Source organism: Microcaecilia unicolor, chromosome 8 (assembly GCF_901765095.1).
Source record: "Microcaecilia unicolor chromosome 8, aMicUni1.1, whole genome shotgun sequence".
NCBI lineage: Eukaryota > Metazoa > Chordata > Amphibia > Gymnophiona > Siphonopidae > Microcaecilia > Microcaecilia unicolor.
In genome coordinates this window covers 37,223,973-37,251,125 of record NC_044038.1, presented here as the reverse complement: position 1 = coordinate 37,251,125, position 27,153 = coordinate 37,223,973, and the positions used below count along the sequence as shown (strand labels likewise).

General features: G+C 46.1%; 1 protein-coding gene across 3 annotated transcripts in view; it reads right to left on the bottom strand.

Moving 5' to 3' along the window:
- TXNDC11 (thioredoxin domain containing 11) overlaps positions 1-27,153 on the bottom strand; it is a 148,068-nt gene that overhangs the window by 88,808 nt on the left and 32,107 nt on the right. For 2 of the 3 annotated variants that reach the window (XM_030211582.1, XM_030211584.1), the window contains 2 exons: positions 24,575-24,704; positions 4,258-4,351 (listed from right to left, as the gene is read on the bottom strand). In XM_030211582.1, coding sequence (XP_030067442.1) covers positions 4,258-4,351; positions 24,575-24,704 — 224 coding nt within the window. The remainder of the gene's footprint in view (positions 1-4,257; positions 4,352-24,574; positions 24,705-27,153) is intronic. The other variant, XM_030211583.1, reaches the window with a different exon arrangement.

The following is a 27,153-nucleotide window of genomic DNA, read 5'->3' as shown; positions in this document are numbered from 1 at the left end:
GAAGGTCATAGACTTAGGCTGCAAAAATCCAAGGGAAAGGTATAGTATATGGGGTGAAGTACTTTTGCGTACGAAAGAAGAGCAAGACTTGGGAGTGATTGTGTCTGATGATCTCAAGGTGGTCAAACTGATAGAAAAGGTGACGGTCAAAGTGAGAAGAATGCTCAGATACATAGAGAGAGGAATGGCCAGCAGGAAAAAAAGCAGTGATAGTGCCCTTAAATAAGTATCTCGTGAGGCCCCATTTGGAATACTGTGTGCAATTCTAGAGATCGTACCTACGAAAAGATATAAATAGTATGGAAGTCGGACCAGAGGGCGGCTACAAAATTGGTCAGTGGTCTCTTTCATAAAGTGTTTGGGGACAGACTTAAGGCTCTCAATATGTATACTTTGGAAGAAAGGTGGGAGAGAGAGGATATGATAAGACATGTTTAAATAAATCTGTGGCATTAATGTATAGGTGAGCCTCTTTAAAATGAAGGAAAACTCTGGAATGAGAGGGCACAGGATGAAGTTAAGAGGTGATAAGTTCAGAAGTAATCTAAGGAAATACTTTTTCACAGAAGGGGTGGTGGACACGTGGAATTGCCTCCCAGTGGAGGTGGTGGAGACTATGTCTGAATTTAAGAAAGCATGGGACAGGCACCTGGAATCTCTTAGGGAAAGGAGGAGATAATGGTTGCTGTGGATGGGCAGACTGGATGGTCTATTTGGCTCTTATCTGCTGTCTTGTTTCTATGCTTCTTCACTGCCTTTTTAAACATTTTTGCTTCTTACTTTTTAAAATATTTTAGCTTATTTTGGATCTTCTCTCCCACAAGCACAGCTGGGATCACATCAGCATGCTCTTTTCTCTGAGTGGGAGCAGTCCCACACTGGGTTGCATTGACATGCTCTAATCTTCTGATGGAGGCCACACTGGCATTCTAGTCTTTTTCTGGCACCTCTCTGCTGACATTTCCTTTCCAACATGGCACAACAAAGGATCTGCCTGGTAAAGTCACTAGTGATGAAACTTAAGTCATCTGGGCACCCAGAGTTTTTGCATCCCTGCATGGCGATTTAGTTACCTTCTCTGTGCAGAAAGCACAGACAACTACTGCTAAACCTGTAATCAAGTCCACAGATTGATAGTGAATGATAGCATACAAACAGTAAACATGGTAGAGGAATGTTCCAAAGAAAACAAACAGAAGTCAATTATATTCCAAAAGATTAGTCACATGAATCACATGGACCCAACACAGTCCATGTTTCGTCTGTTATGCCTTCCTCGGGGGTCACAGCTCGAAATATGTGATCATGGTTTCGTGGGAAGAAAACCACATCAAGATCAAGATGAGCGACATGAGACTTAAAGGCATAAGAATGCACGTAGCTACGTAGTCCTTAGGAGTGTGTCAGAATGAGTGCAAAATAGTTAGGGAATATTTGACTGATTGAGAGTAAAAACAATTTATTGCATATTGATATTTTTTTGAATTATTTTGAATAAAGATTTGATATATAAATGAAAAATAATTATGTGAGACTATTGTACTGAAAAAAGTATAATTATATTGAAATATAGACACCCAAGTTTAGAAATAGTGTAATAAACATGCATAAGACAGCGAAGCATGTCCACCAGGCCGCACACTGACACTACAGAAGCCGCCTCTGAAGAATAATGGGATGACCCCTTCTTTTTGCCCATATTGGCACATCAGGGCCGCCAAGAGATTGGGCCGGGCCCGGGGCAGGACTGCCATTGCCACCGCCCCTCCCCCCCAGGACGCCGTGTAGCCAGACTTCAAAAATTGTGGGAGGCCGGAGCCCCGCTAGCAGAAGCCTCTCTTCAGCGCTATTCTCTGACGCATTGCCTGCCCTGCGGCTGCTTTCCCTCGTGTCACACACGCTCAATTTCATCAACAAAACCGAGCATGCATGACATGAGGGGAAGCAATGTAGCGGAGAACAACGCTGGAGGAAGGATTCTGATGGCGGGGCTTGGGGGCCCTTACCAGCCAAACCAGATGCCCTGAAGCTGAACCCAATTTGGAATCCTGTGTCTGATCCTCCCCAGCCTCTAAGGGGGGGGGGGGGGGGGATTGCCCAGCAACGGGGTCTGTCTCTCTCCTGCTCCTGACGGGACCTGGGTAGCAAGTAAGAAGGCACAACATTGGAGGCAAGACCCGGGGGAATCTTACCCACCTCGGCGGCCCTGATTGGCATGCACCAAGAAGCAAAGAAAGAGAGAACCATGTAAAGAAAATTCCACTGCACTTCAGGCTAACACACCCGGTACCATCTTGCTGTACCACCTTTTTAAAATTTTTTTAACATTTTGCTACTATCATTTGGTAGGATATAGAACACAGTTTTATAAAACTTAATTACTACTACTTATCATTTCTATAGTGCTACTAGATGTACGCAGCGCTGTACACTTGACCATGAAGAGACAGTCCCTGCTCGACAGAGCTTAAAATCTAATTAGGACAGACAAACAGGACAAACAAGAGACTGCTGCAGAGAAGGCGACAGTCCATTCCACATGTGAGAAGCTACATTAGAAAATGCATTATCCCATGCCCTGGAGGATCTTAGCAGCTCAGAAAAAGGAAGAACCAAGAGTCTATTAGCTTGGGATCATAAAATGCATTTTGACATATACCTATGCAATTCATCAGCCAAGTACTTCAGGCCTATCTTAAACTCCAAAGTAAAAATCTTAATCCAAGAGCATTCCTTAAATTCCAAAGTCAAAAACTTAATCCAAGTGCGTTCAATAATAAGCAGCAAGTAAAGAGAACTTAGAATAAGGGAAATCTTATCTCTAAAGTCAGCACTAACTACAAGTTAAGCAGCCACATCTTGAATATGCAGCAGACGTCAGAACTCTTTCTTAGGCAACCCTAAATACAACCCATTGCCATAGTCTAAGCAGGATAATCAAAAGGCATAGATAATACTCAAAAGGTCCTGGATCAAAACCCCCTGCCGATTAGAAATCTGTGTGGAGAGAGTCAAACGACTATCACTCAATGCATCACTTTACATAGCCCCTTATGCGCTGCTACTATCCATATATCTAGTAATTTTTCAAAAATAATTTCCGAAAAGGGAGGGAAAAAAAGGCAAAGATCCAAGTAAAAAAATTCTTGCCTTCCATACAATCTAAGAGGATGACATGAGCAAGGGAATAGAACAAAGGAAACTCTGATCTCCTTACCGTAAACACAAAAGTTCAAAGTACATGAATCATATACTATTCTCTCATCATCTTTAAAGTATAATGTCATTTTTTACATTATAATTTTTATGTATAAGACTTTTCTTCTCATCATTGTGTATGCCCCGTACTCAGTGGCGTAGCAAGGAGGGGCGGTCCGCCCCGGGTGTCAGCTCAGGGGGGGTGTGTGCTCCCTGCCAGCTCCCCCCCCCCTCGGCGCATCGACACCCCCCCCGACCCAGTGCCCACCCTCTTCCATCCAACCAGCTCCCTACCTTTAAAAAAATATCGGAATCCAAAGCAAGGCGCAGCGCCTCGCGCCTGCACGTAAAAGAAATGTGCACCGTCTCATCGGGCCTTCCCACGCTCTGTTTGTCCCGCCCTCCGCTGACGCAACTTCCTATTTCCGCAAGGGCGGGACAGAGCAAGAGAAGGCCTGATGAGACGGTGCACATTTCTTTTACGTGCAGGCGCAAGGCGCTGCGCCTCGCTTCGGATTCTGATATTTTTTTAAAGGTAGGGAGCTGGTTGGACGGAGGAGGGTGGGCACTGGGGGGGGGTGTCGATGCGCCGAGGGGGGGGGTATGTCATCGTGCTGCACCCGGGGGGGGGGTGCAATGGCGAACCGCCCCGAGTGGCAGCCCCCCTCGCTACGCCACTGCCCGTACTCATCAGTATTAATGTATAACACAGAGGGCTGGGGGAGGGGGAGTGAAATTGATTCCAGAAGATAGATGAAATGCATCATTCGAAAATAAGTAAAATAAAGAACTGTGAAACCAATTTATTGTTTAAATGAGAACTTCAATCAAATGGGTTGCTTACTTTTTTTATTCTAGTTTTATTTTTGATAACAGTCATTCTATAGAATGCACCACTGCTTTTATACATCTATTTTCCAGTTTCATGGTTCAGTGGTCAGATCCAAGTATGAGGATTAAGGATGTCTGGGAGAAAATGAAAAGGCACAACCTCATCTCCATATCACATATCTATACTGTAAGGCTAGGACAGCACACAGATCACATGCAAGACTTTACCTTTCTTTAATGAGTGCAATGCCGAACTGAAGAAAGTCAAATAACCAGGAGGTTGAGGTGAGGCGTTGAACTCAAAATATCCAAGAACTGCTGGCTGTAAGAATTAAAGAAGAAGCCAAGAGTTGGGTTATTCAGAAGGACCTTGTAGGTAACTTAAGCAAGTGCTAGATACTTATTATTTAATAAGAAGCCTGGTAAAAAAAAAATGCAATTGTAGAACACTAACTCAACCATTCAGATTCAGGTAGAGCCTGTAATGTCATACAATAAAAATAATTATGCAACTATCTTATAACACTAAAGAAAAGCTGATCACATTTATTCATTTACACCATTTATAACCCACATGATCTACTATCCTTGGCAAGGGACAAAATAACACACAGTAAAACACAAAAACAAACAAAAAATAAAAGACAAAATGAATAAAATAACTGAACTCAGAGAAAAATACTAAGCAAATGGACCAATCTTGGTGTGGCCTGTTGGATTACTAATATAGTAAGAGACTACTTTTTTTTTCGGAAATATATTTTTATTGAGAAATTGCCAACACAGGTACAACAGAACATCAAAAGTCAGCATGATTAACCAAAAATAATTCAACATATGCAATGAAAATTGGCTAAGTTCCATATCTTTCTTTCCCTAATTCCCCCTACTCCCCCCCCCCCACTCAGTTATAGTGCTGTCAAAGAAATGTAATCGGGGTCACCCATGCGGACTCTTCATGACGCCACCCAAGAGACTAACACACAAAATGCTTATGCCTCCTACCTATATCCCCCCACCTGTCTCACATCCAACCCAACCCCCCCCCCAAAGAGGGTACTTAAGGTGTGTACATTAAGCGGTAACAAACATGCTTACTTTGCAGGCAACTTTAATCATTACCATGTGTATATGGTCTCTTATAAAATACCAACCACTGGAAAAATATGCATGTTGACATGATGGCATGTATTTTGCTAAAAGGAGATACCAGGGACAGTCTGGGCACAGCCCAAAGTTAGCAAGCACACACATGGATTATGAAATGTATTAATCAAGATGCATATAGTAAGTGCAATCACTTATACCTGATCAAGAGAAGGTGTAAGGGATCATCTCTATATCTTAGGCACGTTTTCTACCCCTTGAAATAATAGTTTATAAAGAGAAGTACATGGAGGTGCCAACTTTTCTTTATAAAATAGCACCTAGGTAGGCACCTTCTTTCCCTCTTATCCTAGGCTCCCTGATATAAAATTATCCTCCAAAAGTCAAATTTATTAGGACATCCCTTCCCCTTTTTAGTCTCAGTTCAATTCAAAGAGACTAATGAAGGGCTTATTAAATGTTATGAATATATGTATGTTGTGGTTTCTTGTATCTCCCTAGCTGCATGTAGATCATTGGGGAGCCATTAGATTTTTATAGCTTCCTAACTTGGGGAGTATTATTGAGGGGAAGTAAAGTCACGCTATTTGCCATATGAAATACAACAAGAATCAGACTGAAGCCACATAGACTGTTGTGCCTTCTTAATTGTTTGCCTCTGAGAATATCCCTAGCAAAACTAGCCCCAACAGGCATTTTTAGCTTCACACAATCTCTCCCCTGTATGGTCTGATTCACTAAACTTTTTTCCCTGTGGACACAGAATGACAAGTGACTACCACTTTCAAATTAGGTCTTCAAACTTCTGACTGTGGGGAAAGGCTCTATTTTCTAGAGCAGTCCAATGCTGCGTTCTGAAACATAAATGTAGGCCTTTACATAACACAGCCACCATTAATCTTTGTCTAATTTGCTTTTGCAAATTAAGCTCTGATTACCGCACACATCATCCCTGTTAAGACATCCACCATTCCTACAGGCAAGACTGTGGGAATCAAGCACTCCTTGTCTACTGGCATTTTATTGGCCTCTCTCATTACATTTTTTTGTCCAATTAGAGACACCATAGGGAAGAAGAGAGTTAAGGGACAATATTCACAGTCTCTGTACAGCTGACTCTGGGAGTTCACGGGACAAATTGATGATTCATGTTTCCCCCCTGCTGACTAAATTCATCTGGGCAAACTGTCATCCAAATAAAATCTAGCCACAAAAAGAGAAGACAGTGGACCTACAGGCCTAAAGTTAATCAATCAGCACAAACGTATTCATTTTTGCTTCCAGACAATCCATGGGGAGCAGGTGAGTAGGCATAGACAATGAGGCACATTTTCAAAGCACTTAGCCTTCCAAAGTTCCATAGAAACCTATGGAACTTTGGAAGGCTAAGTGCTTTGAAAATATGCCTCCTAGTATTTTACTGGAAACCAGTTACTTCTTTCACTGGAACTCCAGAGGTAACAAAGAGAGAATTCAAAACCACGTATATATGCCTCTCTTGCAGTATATTAGCTCATTTTTATCTGTTTTAAGCATTCTGATCTTTGTCTTTAGTTTCTGTGGTTTCTCTTGCTGTAGTGGGTCCATGAACAGCCATGGCTTTGTGGTGCATCAGATATCTTCTACTGGAGGTTTTGCACTATTGATACCACCCTTCTCTAGCCCTAGGGCTTAATCTATAGGTGGGTAACTTTTTATCCTGGTCAACAGGTGGCCAGTATGTATTCTTCCTTTCCCCTCTTACCGTATTTCCACTGTAGTGATGACTTGATTACAAATCTTATCAGTCCATATGTGTAAAAGCGATTTGTTTAAGGTGCTGCAGCTCTACATTTTGAAATGCTGCATTGTTGGTACCTTTTGTGCCCATATTAATTTTCATAAAATCCTTAAACAAATCACTTTCAGACACATGGGCTTACATATTGACATAGTAGATGATGCACATAAAGACCTGCACACAGTTCATCCAGTCTACCCAATAAGAGGAATACTGCAACATATGCCACGACTTTAACACAAAAACAAGTTATTAAAAAAAAATAATTGGAAAGAAACCAAGACTCGACATAAAAACAAGCTTGCTTTTTTGTCCAGTTGAGAGAACATAATGCTAGTGCAGAACAGTAAACAAAAATAGTAAATAAACGAAAAAGCCTAGGGAAAAGTCACCAAGGACTTTTTATCAAACCCTCAACCAAGGCCAAACTATCACTGGTTTCCATCAAAAACTGAAAAAAGCACAGTGGGGAAAAAAACCCTTTCTGGTTTTTGATGGAAACTAGTGATTCTTTGACCTTGATTGAGGGTTTGTTAAAAAGTCCTTGGTGCCTTTTCCCTGGGCTGATGAAGTTTTATTTATTTAATATTTTTGTTTACTGTTTAGCACTAGCATGGTGTTCCTTCAACTGGACAAAAAAGCAAGCTTGTTTTTATGTTGAGTATTGGCTGCTTTCCAATTATTATTTTTTTCAAATGTGTTGCAATATAACACACATATTCTTGATCTGTCCTTGACATTTTCAGGGCACAAACCGTAGAAGTCTGCCCAGCACTAGACTTACTCCCCAATGACTGGAGTTACATTCAAAGCACACTCTAGCCCATCCAGATCTGTCTCTAGCCATAAATTAGGGCACAGATTATAAAAGTCTGCCTGGCACTGGCCTTCCCAATTACTTGAGTTACCAACTAAGCACCACTACATTTTGCTTTGACTGATGATTATACTACTGCAGTGATAAATGGTTGCATGCTTGCTTCATTTACAAAGGTCCAAAAATCTTGTTTTTATTAACTGCAATTTAATAACGAATTAACATGAGGTATTATTACATATAGCTGTGGTGATTGTATCACATATTGGACTGTTTTACATATCTGTTTGACTTGCTAAAATTTGGCACAGATTTGGGTCACCATATGAAGGTACTCAGCAAGCCTGTACGCTTCTCTATCCTTCTACAGGAGGCTCTGCGGTGGAAGGCAGTCAAGACAAACTCACAAAATTATAGAGAAAGTAACTTGTCCTGAAAGTTATTTTCACTTTAGGAATATAAATAATGATGATATTTTAATTATATGATCATCAAGGAAAATTCTAGTTTTAGCTGCTTTTTGAGTCAGTCCAGTGAAGATGTATCTTTAAGACGGAAGTAAAGAAGAGAACCACCTCATGGAGAACAAGATAAAAGTTGTTCAAGTTACATTTTTCTCCACCTGAGCCCCTTCTCCATTAAGAAACTCTAACATAAGTCTCCCACATAATCCTCCCTGTGGTAATTACTTTGTTTCGCAATTCTTCGTTTCCATCTTTCAGTATTTTTCCTGCTCTCATCCACATTCTCACCAGTTTGTGCAGCTATGACATTCCCAGTCTCCTCTGTTGCACAGAATCAGTTTAACAATTGCAATTCATGCATGAAAGTCAGAACAGGAGCCAAAATCACAAGGGGAGCACCAAGAGAGTTGGTTTGAATATTTATGAACAAATCCTGCTATCAGGCATTAGTAATTTTGGACTATTTTTACCTCACCTTCACCAGATGCAAGTTCCACCACATGGTGTTTGTGCCCCCTTGTGTCAAATTTTAGGAATTTTCAATGCATCTGTAGCCTATTGCACACAAATACAAACATATCTGCTGCTAAAATGAAGGTCTAAGCTAGGATGTTCTCATGGTCGGAAGCCGGCTAAAGAATCGGTTGGGCCGCTGGACGGAAGTGGTGTTAGAGGGGCGATCAGGGAAGACAAAGCCATAGTGGAGAAATTAAATGAATTCTTTGCTTCGGTCTTCACCGAGGAGGATTCGGGAGGGACACCGGTGCCGGAAATGGTATTTGAAGCAGGTGAGTCAGAGAAACTAAATGAATTCTCTGTAAACTTGGAGGATATAATGGGTCAGTTCTGCAAACTGAAGAGTAGTAAATCACCAGGACCAGATGGTATTCATCCCAGAGTATTAATAGAACTGAAAAATGAACTTGTAGAGCTACTGTTAGTAATATGCAATCTATCCCTAAAATCAGGTGTTGTACCAGAAGACTGGAGGGTAGCCTGGTAGCGCTATACAAATGCTATTAGTAGCAGTAGTAGTAGCAGCCAATGTTATGCCGATTTTTAAAAAAAGTTCCAGAGGAGATCCAGGAAATTATAGACCGGTGAGTCTGACATCAGTGCTGGGCAAAATGGTGGAAGCTATTATTAAGAATAAAATTGCAGAACACATACAAAAACATGGGCTGATGAGACAAAGTGGAGTGGAGTGGAGTGGCCTAGTGGTTAGGGTGGTGGACTTTGGTTCTGGGGAACTGAGGAACTGAGTTCGAGTCCCACTTCGGGCACAGGCAGCTCCTTGTGACTCTGGGCAAGTCACTTAACCCTCCATTGCCCCATGTAAGCCGCATTGAGCCTGCCATGAGTGGGAAAGCGCGGGGTACAAATGTAACAACAAAAAAAAGTCAGCACGGATTTAGTGAAGGGATGTCTTGCCTCACCAATCTACTGCATTTTTTTGAGGGGGTGAACAAACATGTGGACAATGGGGAGCCGGTGGATATTGTGTATCTGGATTTTCAGAAGGCGTTTGACAAAGTGCCTCATGAAAGACTCCAGAGGAAACTGGGGAGTCATGGGATCGGAGGTAGGGTATTACTATGGATTAAGAGCTGGTTGAAGGATAGGAAGCAGAGAGTAGGATTGAATGGTCAGTATTCTCAATGGAGAAGGGTAGTTAGTGGGGTCCCTCAAGGGTCTGTGCTGGGACCGCTGCTTTTTAACATATTTATAAATGACCTAGAAATGGGAATAACTAGTGAGGTAATTAAATTCACAGATGACACAAAGTTATTCAGGGTCATCGAGTCGCAGGAGTGTGAAAGATTACAGGAGGACCTCGCGAGACTGGGGGATTGGGCGTCCAAGTGGCAGATGAAGTTCAATGTTGACAAGTGCAAAGTGATGCATGTGGGTAAGAGGAACCCAAATTACAGCTATGTCATGCAAGGTTCCGCGTTAGGAGTCACAGACCTAGAAAAGGATCTGGGAGTCATCGTTGATAAGACGCTGAAAACTTCTGCTCAGTGTGCTGTGGCGGCTAAGAAAGTGCATAGAATTTTGAGTATTATTAGGAAAGGGATGGAAAACAAACATGAGGATGTTATAATGCCGTTGTATCGCTCCATGGTGCGACCGCACCTCGAATATTGTGCCCAATTCTGGTCGCCGCATCTCAAAAAAAATAAAAGAATTGGAGAAGGTGCAGAGAAGGGCGAAGAAAATGATAAAAGGGATGGAACGACTTCCCTATGAGGAAAGGCTAAGACATAGGGCTCTTCAGCTTGGAGAAAAGGCGGCTGAGGGGTGATATGATAGAAGTCTACAAGATAATGAGCGGATTAGAGCGGACAGATGTGAAGCGTTTGTTTACACTTTCAAAAAATAATAGAACCAGGGGACACAAGATGAAGCTAGAATATGGTAGATTTAAAACAAATAGGAGAAAGTTTTTCTTTACTCAGTGTGTAGTTGGACTCTGGAACTCGTTACTGGAGAATGGCCTTACGGAGTTTAAGTGGGGTTTGGACAAATTCCTGAAGGAATAGTCCATTGAACATTATTAAATATATATATATATTTTTTTTTTTTTTGGGGGGGGGGGGGGGTTGCCGAGTTCTTGAAGCCTGGATTGGCCGCTGTCGGCGGCAGGATGCTGGGCTTCATGGACCCTTGGTCTTTTCCCAGTATGGCGGTGCTTATGTGCTTATGTCTTTAGGTGGAAACTGAGCACCTGTAGAATATTATGCCCAGTCTGCCTTCCCAATAGGAAAACAAAGTTGTTTAGACCTTGACACAGAAACATGAAATGTGATAGCAGATAAGGACCATAAAATCCCAATCTACACTGCCCAGTGCTGTTCCTGGTACAGCGACACAGACTCTGGCTGATCTTGGGCTTACCCTTATTACAACAAGAACAACAATTATAGCCCACTTAGGCACTGCAGTTCAGAGAGGCTAACAAAAACCAAGAAACTGGTCAGATTCAGGAAATTACAATATTAACATATGATTTTATTTATATTTAATGTTTTTGTTGATAACCTGTAAACTGCTTTGTTCAAAGTTAAGTGGTATACAATTTTTTTTATTAAACAAACAAAAATGATATTAAAAAATCTCATGAAATTATCAATTAAAACATTAAAAGATAGTTCCTAAACAAAAATGTTTTAACATTTTGTCGAAATTCCCTGTATAAAGTAGACTGACTAATTATAGGCAGAGAGTCAAATTCTATAAATGGCACCTTAAAAATTGGCACTGAAAAACCACACGCTTAACGCAATTCTATAAACTACTCCTAAAGTTACGCATAATTTATAGAACATCCTTAGTGGCTATTCTTGCAACTAAAATTTAGGCGCATCCATTTAGGCCACTTAAAACCAGGCCTAAATATCTGCATCTAACTTAGGTGATTGGGTGTATTCCATAAAGGTACGCATAGTTTTTTTGAAACGCCCACAACCCGCCCATGGCCACGCCCCCTTTTCAGCTGCATGCATTAGAGTTTATGCACACCATGTTATAGAATATGCCTAGAAAGTTGTGTGTAAATTCTAATTAAAGCCAATTAGTGTCACTAATTTAAGTACAAATTATCAGCACTGATTGGCTTGTTAATCAATTAAGTTGTGTGGGCAATTTGGCCCTGTGGCCAAATGTCTCGCAAAGGCTGAATGCGAAACCTAAGAATCGGGCACACAGCAGAAGTAAAAAAAAAAAAAAAAAAAAGGGGGGGGGGGGGGGAAGGGATCCTGGACTCATCTGCTGCGAGTAAAGGAAAGAAAATTATCAGGTAAGACATCATTTTTCCTTCCTTAGCCTCAGCAGCAGATGAATCCAGGAACTGGTGGGATGTATCAAAGCAATCCCCTAAAGTGGGTGGAAAGTAGCCACTCCCCGAGAGAGAATCGCTGCCCCAAAATGTGCATCTCCCTGTGCTGCCACATCAAATCTGTAATGCTTAAGAAAAGAATGCTGTGAAGCCCAAGTAGCTGCTCGACAAATATCATTCAACAAAAGGACACCAGTGTCTGCCCAAGAAGCCACTTGCACTCGAGTCAAGCGCACACGTAACACTTCAGGAGCAGCCCGACCTTTCATGATACATGCTGAGACAATGGCCTCGACACCGGGCAATCGTCGCCTTAGATAGCGTAGCATATCATGGGTGGCACAGCCAATCCAGAGCCACCAGAACCACCGGCCCCCGTTGACGCTTAATCTGACGGCTTCTGCACCGAATCAACAGCCATGGAGGAAAAACATACAGGAGGAATACCTGCAGAAGCGAGTCCAATCCTGCGAACTTGAACTCCATTCTACTGAAGAACTTGCCTACCTTGGCGCTTGTTTTGGTTGCCATCAGATCCATCACTGCCCCACTGTTGACAGATCACACGAAACGCCTCTGTCACCAGATTTGTACCACCTGACCCTCCAGCAGATCCTGAAAGGACCTGAGGGTGTTCACTACCACCTTCAGTTCCAGGCGGTCGATGGATCAAGTCAACTCCATCTCCGACCAATGGCTCTGTGCCACCCGGTGAAGACAGTGAGTTCCCTACTCCACAAGGCTGGCAACCATGACTACCATCACCCATTGTGGGGATGCCAAAGGCATTCCCCACATGAGGCTGGCATCACACATCCACCAGGACATGCTGTCCTTTGCCTGTGGCAGCCAAGGAAGGTAGCATTGATAATCCTGAGACATCAGAGACCAGCAGCATAAAAGTGCACATTGGAGAGGGCGCATATGAGCTCTCACCCACAGTACCACTTCCAGAGTGGCAGCCATCAATCCCAGGACTTGAACATAATCTCAAGCCTGAGGGCTCAGTGATTGCAACAGGCCTGGAACCTGAGAAATGAGTTTTTGAGTCTCCTGTTCTCTGGTAAGAAGATTTGACTTTGTGCTGTGTCGAACTGCACTACCAGATACTCCAAGGTCTGGGAAGGAACCAAGCGACTCTTGGGAAAGTTGACCACCCAGCCCGGGTCTGCAATCGGTGGCCAATTGGCTTTACTGCTCCAACTCCGCTCAGATAAACCAATCATCAAGGTAAGGGTGGATCCTGACCCCTTCTTTCTGCAGGAACACCGCAGCCACCACCATCACTTTGGAAAATGTGCAGCAAGCCATGGCGAGCCCAAAGGGCAGCGCGCAAAATTGAAAATGACGCCCTAGCATTGCAAACCGTAGATACCGCTGATGCGGGGGCCATATCAGTATGTGCAAATAGGCCTCTTTCAGATCCAGCACTGTCAGGAACTCTCCTGGTTGCACAGATGCCACCACCAACCACAATATTTCCATGCAGAAATGGCGCATGTGCAGACTTTCATTCACCTTCCTGAGATCGAGTAAAGGTCGGAAGGAACCTCCTTTCCTGGGAACCATAAAAACTGTATAACAGCTGGTGCGCACCTCGGCTGGCGGAACTGTAACTACCACCCCTATGTCCAGAAACGTCTGCAATGAGACTTCCATGGCCACCTTCCTGGTAGAGGTGGTGCACCAAGACTCCAAAAAGGAATCTCTGATGGGTGATGCAAATTCGAGTCTGCAGCCATCTCTGATAAGATTGAGAACCCACTGGTCTGAAGTAATCTTGGCCCACTCTTCATAAAAGAGGGTTAAGTGACCCCCTATGTGAGTGACTGATGAGTGAACTTGTGCCTCATCATTGGGAGGAGCATCCTGAAGCAATAGGTCTGGCCATTGCTCCAGAAATCCGCTTATCATTCCGACAGGACGACTGCTGCTGGAATCTGGACCATTGGAAAGCTGCCAAACCCCAACTGGGCCAATACCAACAAGCTTCGTGGAACTGAGGCCTCGGAGTACCTTCCCAGTTCCAGACTTCGGCCTATCCTCTGGAAGACGCTGGGATTTAGAATCTCCCAAATCCTTCACAATCTTTTCAAGGTTCTCACTGAATAGTAACTTAATCCGAAAGGGAAGCGTCATAAGACGCTGTTTTGCACCCACAACAGACGGCAGGCAGAAACTGCCAGTGCCATTTGCTTAGCAGATGCCTGGACCAAATCATAGAGAGCATTCACCCAATACACAAAGCCTGACTCCATATGGGAACCAGCAACGGAAATGGAAACAGAGTCCCGATCCTGTTCCAAACCCAGCTGAAACCAGGAGAGACATGCCCTGGCCGCATAAGAACTACAGATGGATGCCTGTAAAGCCAACGCTGCCACTTTAAACAATTGTTTTGCTGATCCTGAATGTCTGTGAGAGCCACTTCCCCTTCCACCGGAAGATTGGTCTTTTTGGTGACTGCCGTAACTAAGGTGTCCACTTTAGGCAGGGTAAAGGCTTCTGTCATAGCCGAACTTACCGGGTAGAGGTGGACCGTTGCCCTCGCCACCTTGAGCCCAAGATCTGGGTCAGACCACTGGGTGGAGATTAACTCCTGAATGGACTCGTGCATCGGGAAGGCCTTAGATGGTTTCCGAATAATTGCCATTCACATTGAAGGAAGAAGTCGCTTGCACATCCACATCATCAATATTTAAGGCCTCCAAGGCCACCAAAACCAGGGACGACAGCTCATTCCTTTGAAAAATCTGAATGACCATCGGATCACCCTGCTCGCCCTGGAGGAGCTCACCCTCCTCCTCCTCCTCCAACCTAGGACAGCCTGACTCCCCAGAGTCAGACAAAATGAACAGATGAGGGGAATGGGCCCCCACGGACCCTCCCTCAGCCAAAGAAGCTAGTCTCCTGCACTTCTGGACAGGATCCTCTAAATGGAGGGGCACCACTATATCACTGTGGCTAGAAATAAGGTCCATGCCCTTTAGGCCTGCAGACAGACAACCGAGTTTGCACAAGAGGATAGGCCTGATGTAACCAGCAAGACAAAATCCAGAGAGAATCCAACTCCTGCCATTTCAGAACCCGAAATGGCTCCCACAGGCCACTACCGCATTGCTAACACTCCCGATCATCAAACCGGAAGGGCACAAGAGTTTACCTGAGAAAAAGGGTGCGGTGTTCTCAACCGCTTCAGCTGCGGCTGTAATAGTGCATGTGCCAACCTCAGACTCATGGAAAGATTCACCCTCGGCCCGCCTGTACCGCCAAGACCGTCGGAGCATCTAGTAATTCAGGCTCCTGCTGCAGACCACTGGGAGCCGCAATGGAAACACCTCTTCACAGCTTCCGTCGCCATAGCGCAATCTGGCCCGCCTGTAGCCCAAGACCAGACAAGAAAATGAGAAACACTCAAAGGCTTCTCATTTTGTTGTCACAGCAAATGTATCCCCAAAGATGGCAGCAGCTCTCAGGGGGAGCCCAAATGGCTCTCCTGCTCCTCACAGCCCGGCAGTGTTGCAAGGGGTTAAAAAAGGGTTTTTTGTTGTTGTTGTTTTAAATGTGAGGAAGGCAAAACAGCTCAGATACAGAATCACAGGGAACACTCAGTGCGCAGGGAAGGGTGGGGTAGGACAGGGACCAGGAGACCAAGAATGTCCTCAAAGGTGGCACCATCAGCCACATACCCCCCCTCACTCAACTGGCTCAAAAGCCCAGAAGCCCTCAGCGCAGAATCCAGGAGCTGGAGGGAATCCATCCACCACCTGCTGGAGATAGAGATATACTGAAGGGATGAGGAGCTGGACATCCAGGGTCACTGCTTTCACTTTAGTGTTCTCTATCTCCACCTGCTGGTAGGCGGATACAACCCACCAGTTCCTGGATTCATCTGCTGCTGAGGCTAAGGAAACAGAGCTCACATATACTTGATTCTTTAGGGAGCCATGCTGTAGCGCCTGACCAAGGACTGTCGCTCAGTGGCTAGGCAGGGGTTTATAAAAATGGGGGAGAAACTCCAGGTAGTTGAAGAGTTGTGATGGTTACAGCAATGGGCTAAGATACAAGAAAACCAGAGTCTAAGGGGGGAAGTTATCAACATGGGTTACCATTAAGGCAGGATTCATAGATGGGAAAAAGTCATTAACAGGTCTCACTGGACCACCTCCTCCTTGGGACTGATATATATCTTATATGTCTAAGGTCATACCCTGAGATTGACGACTGTTTCTTTTGCTATATCATAAAAGTGTTAAATAAAAATATATATATATTAACAATGGTAGATTAACAATTGTATATTTGCCAAAGCAAAAGTTGTGTTATATTGTTAATGTGTTATGACTTTCTTTTAACAATTGTGGACAATAATGATATAAGGAGGGGAGGGGGTTGAGGGGGAGGGGGGAATAGAAAAATGGGAATCAGTGAATGAAGCAGATATAATGTTATTGCAATGCTGATTGGAAAACTGAACTTTGTTGTATGAAGCCTCCAAGTTGCATTGTATTGTGCCTTTTGATAATAAAAAAGTTTAAACATAAAAATATATATATATCTTACTGCTTTCAAGAAGTCTACATTTAGTTTTAATAGAATTCATTATGATGATCAAATACATCAATGTTTCAACAGTTCTTCAATGAATGCAGTTTCTCATCCTGTGCTCCTGAACATAAACCACATTCACTGTCAAATTGCCTTAAAGCAGTAGCTCAACACAATGTCAGTCAAAATGTCAGCTGTGGAACTACACAGTCAACTGCATTTTGTTGTATTACAGTATTAATGTATCTGTCTAAAAACAAAATGAAATGTTTATTTTTATTTTGGGAAAATCACTACCACAAAGCGAATGCTACATACCTGTAGAAGGTATTCTCCGAGGACAGCAGGCTGATTGTTCTCACTGATGGGTGACGTCCTCGGCAGCCCCTCCAATCGGAATCTTCCTAGCAAAGACCTTTGCTAGCTCTCGCGCGCACCGCGCATGCGCGGCCATCTTCCCGCCCGAAACCGGCTCGAGCCGGCCAGTCCAGTATGTAGCAAGACAATACACTTCAAGGGAAGACTCAACTCCAAAGGGGAGGCGGGCGGGTTTGTGAGAACAATCAGCCTGCTGTCCTCGGAGAATACCTTCTACAGGTATGTAGCATTCGCTTTCTCCGAGGACAAGCAGGCTGCTTGTTCTCACTGATGGGGTATCCCTAGCCCCCAGGCTCACTCAAAACAACAACCATGGTCAATTGGGCCTCGCAACGGCGAGGACATAACTGAGATTGACCTAAAAAATTTACCAACTAACTGAGAGTGCAGCCTGGAACAGAACAAACAGGGCCCTCGGGGGGTGGAGTTGGATCCTAAAGCCCAAACAGGTTCTGAAGAACTGACTGCCCGAACCGACTGTCGCGTCGGGTATCCTGCTGCAGGCAGTAATGAGATGTGAATGTGTGGACAGAAGACCACGTCGCAGCTTTGCAAATTTCTTCAATAGAGGCTGACTTCAAGTGGGCTACCGACGCAGCCATGGCTCTAACATTATGAGCCGTGACATGACCCTCAAGAGCCAGCCCCGCCTGGGCGTAAGTGAAGGAAATGCAATCTGCTAGCCAATTGGATATGGTGCGTTTCCCTACAGCCACTCCCCTCCTATTGGGATCAAAAGAAACAAACAATTGGGCGGACTGTCTGTGGGGCTGTGTCCGCTCCAGATAGAAGGCCAATGCTCTCTTGCAGTCCAATGTGTGCAGCTGACGTTCAGCAGGGCAGGAATGAGGACGGGGAAAGAATGTTGGCAAGACAATTGACTGGTTCAGATGGAACTCCGACACGACCTTTGGCAAGAACTTAGGGTGAGTGCGGAGGACTACTCTGTTATGATGAAATTTGGTGTAAGGGGCCTGGGCTACCAGGGCCTGAAGCTCACTGACTCTACGAGCTGAAGTAACTGCCACCAAGAAAATGACCTTCCAGGTCAAGTACTTCGGATGGCAGGAATTCAGTGGCTCAAAAGGAGGTTTCATCAGCTGGGTGAGAACGACATTGAGATCCCATGACACTGTAGGAGGCTTGACAGGGGGCTTTGACAAAAGCAAACCTCTCATGAAGCGAACAACTAAAGGCTGTCCTGAGATCGGCTTACCTTCCACATGGTAATGGTATGCACTGATTGCGTTAAGGTGAACTCTTACAGAGTTGGTCTTGAGACCAGACTCAGACAAGTGCAGAAGGTATTCAAGCAGGGTCTGTGTAGGACAAGAGCGAGGAGCTAGGGCCTTGCTGTCACACCAGACGGCAAACCTCCTCCACAGAAAGAAGTAACTCCTCTTAGTGGAATCTTTCCTGGAAGCAAGCAAGATGCGGGAGACACCCTCTGACAGACCCAAAGAGGCAAAGTCTACGCTCTCAACATCCAGGCCGTGAGAGCCAGGGACCGGAGGCTGGGATGCAGAAGAGCCCCTTCGTCCTGCGTGATGAGGGTCGGAAAACACTCCAATCTCCACGGTTCTTCGGAGGATAACTCCAGAAGAAGGGGGAACCAGATCTGACGCGGCCAAAAAGGAGCAATCAGAATCATGGTGCCTCGGTCTTGCTTGAGTTTCAACAAAGTCTTCCCCACCAGAGGGATGGGAGGATAAGCATACAGCAGGCCCTCCCCCCAATCCAGGAGGAAGGCATCCGATGCTAGTCTGCCGGGGGCCTGAAGCCTGGAACAGAACTGAGGGACTTTGTGGTTCACTCGAGATGCGAAGAGATCCACCAAGGGGGTGCCCCACGCTTGGAAGATCTGGCGCACCACTCTGGAGTTGAGCGACCACTCGTGAGGTTGCATAATCCGGCTCAGTCTGTCGGCCAGACTGTTGTTTACGCCTGCCAGATATGTGGCTTGGAGTACCATGCCGAGACGGCGAGCCCAAAGCCACATGCTGACGGCTTCCTGACACAGGGGGCGAGATCCGGTGCCCCCCTGCTTGTTGACATAGTACATGGCAACCTGGTTGTCTGTCTGAATTTGGATAATTTGATGGGACAGCCGATCTCTGAAAGCCTTCAGAGCGTTCCAGATCGCTCGCAACTCCAGGAGATTGATCTGTAGACCGCGTTCCTGGAGGGACCAGCTTCCTTGGGTGTGAAGCCCATCGACATGAGCTCCCAATCCCAGGAGAGACGCATCCGTTGTCAGCACTTTTTGTGGCTGAGGAATTTGGAAAGGACGTCCCAGAGTCAAATTGGACCAGATTGTCCACCAATACAGGGATTCGAGAAAACTCGTGGACAGGTGGATCACGTCTTCTAGACCCCCAGCAGCCTGATACCACTGGGAGGCTAGGGTCCATTGAGCAGATCTCATGTGAAGACGGGCCATGGGAGTCACATGAACTGTGGAGGCCATGTGGCCCAGCAATCTCAACATCTGCCGAGCTGTGATCTGCCGGGACGCTCGCACCCGCGAGACGAGGGACAACAAGTTGTTGGCTCTCGCCTCTGGGAGATAGGCGCGAGCCGTCCGAGAATCCAGCAGAGCTCCTATGAATTCGAGTTTCTGCACTGGGAGAAGATGGGACTTTGGATAATTTATCACAAACCCCAGTAGCTCCAGGAGGCGAATAGTCATCTGCATGGACTGCAGGGCTCCTGCCTCGGATGTGTTCTTCACCAGCCAGTCGTCGAGATATGGGAACACGTGCACCCCCAGCCTGCGAAGCGCCGCTGCTACCACAGCTAGGCACTTTGTGAACACCCTGGGCGCAGAGGCGAGCCCAAAGGGTAGCACACAGTACTGGAAGTGGCGTGTGCCCAACTGAAATCGCAGATACTGTCTGTGAGCTGGCAGTATCGGGATGTGTGTGTAGGCATCCTTCAAGTCCAGAGAGCATAGCCAATCGTTTTGCTGAATCATGGGGAGAAGGGTGCCCAGGGAAAGCATCCTGAACTTTTCTTTTACGAGATATTTGTTCAGGGCCCTTAGGTCTAGGATGGGACGCATCCCCCCTGTTTTCTTTTCCACAAGGAAGTACCTGGAATAGAATCCCAGCCCTTCTTGCCCGGATGGCACGGGCTCGACCGCATTGGCGCTGAGAAGGGCGGAGAGTTCCTCTGCAAGTACCTGCTTGTGCTGGAAGCTGTAAGACTGAGCTCCCGGTGGACAATTTGGAGGTTTGGAGGCCAAATTGAGGGTGTATCCTTGCCGGACTATTTGCAGAACCCACTGATCGGAGGTTATGAGAGGCCACCTTTGGTGAAAAGCTTTCAACCTCCCTCCGACTGGCAGGTCGCCCGGCACTGACACTTGGATGTCGGCTATGCTCTGCTGGAGCCAGTCAAAAGCTCGCCTCTTGCTTTTGCTGGGGAGCCGCGGGGCCTTGCTGAGGCGCACGCTGCTGACGAGAGCGAGCGCGCTGGGGCTTAGCCTGGGCCGCAGGCTGTCGGGAAGGAGGATTGTACCTACGCTTACCAGAAGTATAGGGAACAGTCTTCCTTCCCCCGAAAAATCGTCTACCTGTAGAGGTAGAAGCTGAAGGCTGCCGGCGGGAGAACTTGTCGAATGCGGTGTCCCGCTGGTGGAGAGACTCTACCACCTGCTCGACTTTTTCTCCAAAAATGTTGTCCGCACGGCAAGGCGAGTCCGCAATCCGCTGCTGGATTCTATTCTCCAGGTCGGCGGCACGCAGCCATGAGAGCCTGCGCATCACCACACCTTGAGCAGCGGCCCTGGACGCAACATCAAAAGTGTCATAAACTCCTCTGGCCAGGAATTTTCTGCACGCCTTCAGCTGCCTGACCACCTCCTGAAAAGGCTTGGCTTGCTCAGGGGGAAGAGCATCAACCAAGCCCGCCAACTGTCGCACATTATTCCGCATGTGTATGCTCGTGTAGAGCTGGTAAGACTGAATTTTGGCCACGAGCATAGAGGAATGGTAGGCCTTCCTCCCAAAGGAGTCTAAGGTTCTAGAGTCTTTGCCCGGGGGCGCCGAAGCATGCTCCCTAGAACTCTTAGCCTTCTTTAGGGCCAGATCCACAACTCCAGAGTCGTGAGGCAACTGAGTGCGCATCAGCTCTGGGTCCCCATGGATCCGGTACTGGGACTCGATCTTCTTGGGGATGTGGGGATTAGTTAAAGGCTTGGTCCAGTTCGCCAGCAATGTCTTTTTGAGGACATGGTGCAGGGGAACAGTGGACGCTTCCTTAGGTGGAGAAGGATAGTCCAGGAGCTCAAACATTTCAGCCCTGGGCTCGTCCTCCACAACCACCGGGAAGGGGATGGCCGTAGACATCTCCCGGACAAAGGAAGCAAAAGACAGACTCTCGGGAGGAGAAAGCTGTCTTTCAGGAGAGGGAGTGGGATCAGAAGGAAGACCCTCAGACTCCTCGTCAGAGAAATATCTGGGATCTTCTTCTTCCTCCCACGAGGCCTCACCCTCGGTGTCAGACACAAGTTCACGGACCTGCGTCTGCAACCGCGCCCGGCTCGACTCCGTGGAGCCACGTCCACGATGGGGGCGTCGAGAGGTAGACTCCCTCGCCCGCATCGGCGAAGCTCCCTCCTGCCGACGTAGTCGGGGAGCCCTCCTGGGAGGTGGCCGCAGTCGGCACCGCACGCGGTACCGACGTCGGGGACCTCACCCCGGGCGATGGGCCAGCCGGCGCCACGCTCGACGGTACCGGAGGCGCAAGCACCGCCGGTACCGGAGGGGTAGGGCGCAACAGCTCTCCCAGAATCTCTGGGAGAACGGCCCGGAGGCTCTCGTTCAGAGCGGCTGCAGAGAAAGGCATAGAGGTCGATGCAGGCGTCGACGTCAGAACCTGTTCCGGGCGTGGAGGCTGTTCCGGGCTGTCCAGAGTGGAGCGCATCGACACCTCTTGAACAGAGAGTGAGCGGTCCTCTCGGTGCCGATGCCTGCTGGGTGCCGAATCCCTCGGCGACCCAGAGCTCTCGGTGCCGACGCGGGGAGGGGACCGGTGTCGATGCTTCTTCGACTTCTTCCGAAGCATGTCACCGGAGCTCCCCGGCACCGACGAGGAGGACGTAGAATCCATCCGTCGCTTCCTCGGGGCCGAGACCGAAGAGGGTCGATCTCGGGGGGGCTGTACCGCAGGAGCCCTCAGGGTAGGAGGAGACCCACCCGAGGGCTCACCGCCACCAGCAGGGGAATGGACAGCCCTCACCTGCACTCCACTCGATGCACCACCGTCCGACGACATCAGGAGACGAGGTCCCGGTACCACCGACGTTGATGCAGCTATCCGATGTCTCGGCGCCGATGCAGAGGGCCGATGCCTCGATGCACTGGCAGCCAAGGATGAAGGTCTGGACGCTGATGACGTCGATGCACACGATGACCCCGGTGCCGATGCCGACGAAGAGCCCGAGAACAAAACGTTCCACTGGGCTAATCTCGCCACTTGAGTCCGCCTTTGTAACAAGGAACACAGACTACAGTTCTGGGGACGGTGCTCGGCCCCCAGACACTGAAGACACGAAGAGTGCCTATCAGTGAGCGAGATTACCCGGGCGCACTTCTTGAAGCCGCTGGAAGGCTTCGATGTCATGGGCGGAAAAATCACGCCGGCGAAGTCAAAATCCGAAATGACGAATTTGGAGCACCAAAACTTTAAGGGAGAAAAAATCTCGACCGAGGCCGAAAAGAGGCCTACCCCGACGACGAAAGAAAACTTACCGGGGCAAAACTGGAAATACGGGAAGGGGCAAACGAAACCCAAGGGGGTTTTCGGAGCACTTTCCGAACGAAAATACAACTTTTCCGAAGAAAAAACACGTCGATTAAGATAACGGACGCGCGAGGTCGACTCTCCGGGGCTCGACACGACAAAAACACAGCCGTACCGAGTGCGGACGAAAGAAGACTGGCCGGCTCGAGCCGGTTTCGGGCGGGAAGACGGCTGCGCATGCGCGGTGCGCGCGGGCGCGCGAGAGCTAGCAAAGGTCTTTGCTAGGAAGATTCCGATTGGAGGGGCTGCCGAGGACGTCACCCATCAGTGAGAACAAGCAGCCTGCTTGTCCTCGGAGAACCCCCTCTACACCGGCGAAATAAGAGATGGATAAGATGCCCACTTTTCCTCCACAAACTATTCTTCTGCTGAGCACCAGAATCTGAATTCTTTTTGCTCTGGTGCTTGATTGAGATACTGGTTCTAGAGTACAACCCCTGCAGGTGGTCAAAAGAGAGCCGGAAAGAGTGGTTCGCTAGAATCAAGAAACGTAAAGAATCAGCGACTGGGAAGTCCACCCAGGCACCTTTTAGTCAGTACTACATAACTGTTTACACTGAATAAGAGCAGGACTCTATACATTCTGAGACTGCCTCACAGCTCTCTGCGTGTGAGAACCAAAAAAGAAAGGTTATCGGGAGCCAATTCATTTGATTCCAAATACAATGAAATGCAAAAACAAAAAAACCCATAAACAAAAAAGAAAACAAACAAACAAAAAAAAACTCCTTGCCAGATACAGTATCACTTCTTACTTCGAAAATTCACCTGAACCGTCCATAGCTACTTCAACCCACACAATATATCCTTACCCAACTCCAGTGTGGAAGTATTTTGGAGCACTAAATTATAATGCTTGATTTTGTAATTCTCCTTCAATGGCCAGCCCCTTTCATTGCTCAACAGATGACAACTTATTCAAAATATAGCTAATAAACTGAGTCACTATGTAAAAAGAACATGTCACGTCATTTCTGACTGTAACCACTGGTTATCCATCAAGTACAGAATAAAATTCAAGGTAATTAGCCTAGTATTTAAGACTTGTACCATGGGTCTTATTCCATGGTCTTTCAACTTGACTCATTCTATATAGTTCTACTAGAGTACTGAAGCCCCAGGAAAATAAATTAAGCTATGTTGGAAGACATGTACCATTCTGTATTATATAGCCTGTAACCACTTTTACGGAATGCAGTTCCCAAATATGTTCGAATAGAGAGCTCTTTTAAAATATTTAAGATAGAATTTTAAAACATACTACTTTTCCCTGGCATTTGGCTAGTGGGGCTGGTGACGACATTGTATCTTAAGCTGAATTGTATTTTATTTGTTCCAAAATTTCTTTTGGCTTTTTTGTTTTCTTTTTTCCTACTTGGACATCAATTTATAAATTGTGTTTCCTTTTCTTTCCATAATTTTGATTTGTAACTGGAATCCACTCTGATGGTCCAACAAAGGGTTGTATAGCAAATGCAAACAAGTATAATAAACTTCATCAAGGTTTGATAAGTTATCAAGGGTCCCCGGACATAGCAATGAAACCAAGGTTTATTCTCATCTGTCCTAGAATAGGAGATGATTACGAGTTTTGGAGAGGACATGGTACGTTGATAACATGATAAAGGCCTGGTTTTCCTCTTACTTCTGACTGCCAGAGGCTACAGTAATTTCATAGAGGTGCCAGATTTCCGAGGCTTTGAGGAGATGCTCTGCTACCTTACAATGGATGGCTCCGGTTTAATCCATTTATACACCAAACTCTTTGAGATGACACGAAGCGCCTGACAAAAGGAAAGGAGAGGTACCTCATAGTTTGCAAGGAAATCTCGCAGTCTTGATCGAGATGAGATGTAAAGAAGTGGCGTCATCACTCGGCGAACAAACTTTTCAATGTATGCAGCAGTCATTGGGCCTTTGTACTCGATGGGGCCAAAGCTAGTGTAAGAACAACCAAGAGAAGAGAACATAAAAATCCCACAAGAACTGCCACTAGGGCTCTGCCTAGCTCTAGACAGTAAATTCTTGAAGGTTCAGAGTCTAACACTATTTGGATTTGCGGGCTGCATGCTTTATGGTGTTGGTGATGTAGCATGATGGAGAGCACTCCCTTTCTTTCCACTGTGTGAACTTGAGCAAATCACTTGAATGCCCTGGATTCAAACTTAAGAATGGATACTGAATCAGAGGATTGTGTTACATAGAACCGAATAAGTGTACACGTTATAAAAAATACATTTCATATACAGTATTATTATTATATATTTTGTAATAAATTGACACTACAAGGTCTTAAAATTAGGAATAGCTTAATGGTCGGAACAGTGGGCTGAGAACCAGGGAAGCCCAGCTTCAAATCCCACTGTTGCTCTTTGTGATCTTGGGCAAGTCACTTAATCCTCCAATGCCTCAGGTACAAAACATGATTCTGAGCCCTCTAGGGACAGGAAAATACCTAGTGTACCTGAATATAACTCGCGTTGAGCTACTACTAAATAGGCGTAAGTTAAATCCTTTTCTCTTTCCCTAAATAAACTCTCCACCATATTAAGGTCCACCAACAGATATTCTACCACAGAGAGCATAAGCAATTACAAAAAAAAGCACAAAATACTTAGGGCCCTGTTTACTAAGCAGCGCTAAGGGCGCATTAGCGTTTTTAACGTGCACTGATTAGGACATGTTAAATGCTAGGTCCCCCATAGGATCATATGGGCGACTCTAGTGTTTAGCACACACTAATTTTAGTGCATGCTAGAAATGCTACCACGGCTTAGTAGAGCGGAGGAATGGCCTAGTGGTTAGGGTGGTGGACTTTGGTCCTGAGGAACTGAGTTCGATTCGCACTTCAGGCACAGGCAGCTCCTTGTGACTCTGGGCAAGTCACTTAACCCTCCATTGCCCCATGTAAGCCGCATTGAGCCTGCCATGAGTGGGGAAAGCACAGGGTACAAATGTAACAAAAATAAAATAGATACTATTGGAGATTCTAAATGGAATGTTGCTACTATTGGAGATTCTACATGGAATGTTGCTATTCCACTAGCAACATTCCATGTAGAAGGCTGCGCAGGCTTCTGTTTCTGTGAGTCTGACGTCCTGCACGTACGTGCAGGACGTCAGACTCACAGAAGCAGAAGCCTGCGCGGCCACATTGGTGATCTGCAAGGGCCGACTTCAATCTCAAATAGTAGCAACAGTGGAGGAGTGGGCTAGTGATTAGGGTGGTGGACTTTGGTCCTGGGGAACTGAGGAACTGAGTTCGATTCCCACTTCAGGCACGGGCAGCTCCTTGTGACTCTGGGCAAGTCACTTAACCCTTCATTGCCCCATGTAAGCCGCATTGAGCCTGCCATGAGTGGGAAAGCGTGGGGTACAAATGTAACAAAAATAAATAAACAGGGCCCTTAGTCAAAAAACCCATCTACAAAACTTCTGAGAAAATAAAATGAATTTCTGAAGAGTGTATTTGCTTCAAGATACAGCCAACCCCAATATCAAAATATTTCAACAACCCCGCTCACATCTCTCATCTTACATAGTGAAATGAAACTCAGCTTTTCAAATTGTAAAAGATGGGGTGGTTGCCTCCCCCCAATTCTCTTAAATCAAACAGGGGGGGGGGGGGGAAGAGATGGATCACCTACAAACAAGAAGTTTCTATGCATATTACTACTAAGTTTGCAGATGTTTTAAATACGGGCACTATGTCAGGCTCAGTTGAGCAGAGAGAACTACTCAGCCTCACTCTTTGGATGCCTTCTTTTATGGAATACAAGATACTGCTCACAGAGTTCACCAGCTCATGTACACATTCACCATGGTAGAATTCCAGTGGCCAGTTGTAAAGAATTTTGGAACACCTGTTTGTCTTACAAGGTGGCTAAAAATGTAGCCTAGGGTAGCAGTGACAGATATGTTTTAAAATCATAAGAAATGCTTTGGCTACCAGTTTCTGTTAGTTAGTGATTGATTGACCAACCACCACATTTCAGACGCACTCCTCCCACACACAGCTATCTGGCACGTCTAGATTAACAATTATCTTTTCAGGAAATTATTTAAATCCATCTGTGCCAGTTGATAATAAAACAGATGACTAGGGCTTAAGTACTGAAAGAGACCCTTGCGGCTCTGTCATCAACCGATGAGGATGATGACACTGCAATGCAAGATGAAATACAAAGTGTTTGCAAGAATAGCAAACAGGTATTTGTACATACGTGTCTGGTCCCCTGTGATATCTACCCTTAGGACTTTTTCCAAAGTTGGAAGCGGGCAGTGCCAAGTTCTATCTCAGATGTGGCCTTCACACTGCTGGGCTGTATCCTAATGCAATGTACAGGTAGCCTCCTCGATTACTGGAATTCTCTGTATAATGGACTGC